At 42.9% G+C, this 1,246-nt stretch overlaps 1 protein-coding gene across 1 annotated transcript in view; it reads left to right on the top strand.

The window, feature by feature from the left end:
• The window catches only part of Gclm (glutamate-cysteine ligase, modifier subunit), a 25,284-nt gene continuing 24,038 nt past the window's right edge, over positions 1-1,246 (top strand). Inside the window, exon 1 of the mRNA XM_013018239.1 lies at positions 1-41. Coding sequence (XP_012873693.1) covers positions 1-41 — 41 coding nt within the window. The remainder of the gene's footprint in view (positions 42-1,246) is intronic.

The following is a 1,246-nucleotide window of genomic DNA, read 5'->3' as shown; positions in this document are numbered from 1 at the left end:
ATGGTTTTGCCATTGAATAAACCTAATTTGTCCAGGCAAAGGTGAAGGTTTATTGAGGAAAGCTCCACAAATGTTCAACCGGATATAATACCAAGTCTATTAAATGTGACATTTAAATAGGGGTGAAAAAATCCTAGCTGCTTGTATGCCTGTAAGTGATCCTTGGATCTCACCTGAAAACTAAATGTCCTCTGATCTCTCCGCTCCCTCCTCTCCGCTTTCTTCCCTTCCTAACTAGGCTATCCATCTTTCTCCAACATCTAATCCAAGCTCCCCAGGGCTTTTAATTTCAATTAGTTTAGAAAAACAAGACCTTAAAGATAAGATCTGGGACTTCTATTTATCTGACCTCTGCCTGGAAAGTAGCTGGGACTACAGACCATAACTACTGTATTCTTAGATTGTTAACATTTCTTGGATTTAGACTTTGTTTATGGAACTGAAGTTTTAGCTTTTCAAGGCCAAAGATGAAGTCTTATTGTACTATCTTTAAGTAGTTGAATGAAGAAGCCGCCACTCAACAAAGCAGTTTATGAGTGTTAATCAGTGTCACCCCCTTTCAATAATCTGACTCACTCCTCCCAACCCACCCTTTCCTGCACTTTCCTTTAGTAGGATATGCCTTTTTTACTGCATTCTCTTCCCAACCTCCTCTCTCCTTTTGTTTACCTCACTCCTCTTGACCCCACCCACCCTTTCAAGTACCTGTTTCTGGTGTTTATTTTGTTGAACTATGATGGAGCCTTTCTAAGAATTTATATTGTTGGAGCTCTCCTCCTGAATCTACTGTATTTCAGGCAACAATATGTGTACACTTGCATGCCACCCAAAGTGTTTACTTATGTATTTGTAAACTAATTCTAGCTTCTACCCAGGAGTGAGGATATGCAACTTTTGTTGCTCTGGGCCTGACTTACTTCACTGAACATAATTTTTTCCAGGTCCTTCCCTTTCTTTGTAAATGATGCCTTATCATTCTAACAGATGGGTAAAATTCCACATTTTCTTGATCCGTTCTTCCAAATGGAGGGGAATCTGGGCTGACTTAAGAAGATTCTTTTGGACAGCAAAGCCAAGGAGAAAGACAAAGCACTTGCGTGAATACAACAGGTTGAGAGGATGAAAACCTGCCAGCATTTCAAAGCTTTGGGGACCCTGGGCGAGCCTTGGGGCTGTCCCTGGCTAGGGAGGGTGTACGGCCGGCAGGGGGCGCTCCGGCCGGCAGGGGGCGCTCCTGCGTCCTACG

The sequence above is a fragment of the Dipodomys ordii genome, unplaced genomic scaffold (genome assembly GCF_000151885.1).
Source record: "Dipodomys ordii isolate 6190 unplaced genomic scaffold, Dord_2.0 Scaffold39, whole genome shotgun sequence".
NCBI classification, from domain to species: domain Eukaryota; kingdom Metazoa; phylum Chordata; class Mammalia; order Rodentia; family Heteromyidae; genus Dipodomys; species Dipodomys ordii.
Note: the sequence above shows the minus strand (reverse complement) of the source record. Positions and strands in the feature narration are given on the sequence as shown.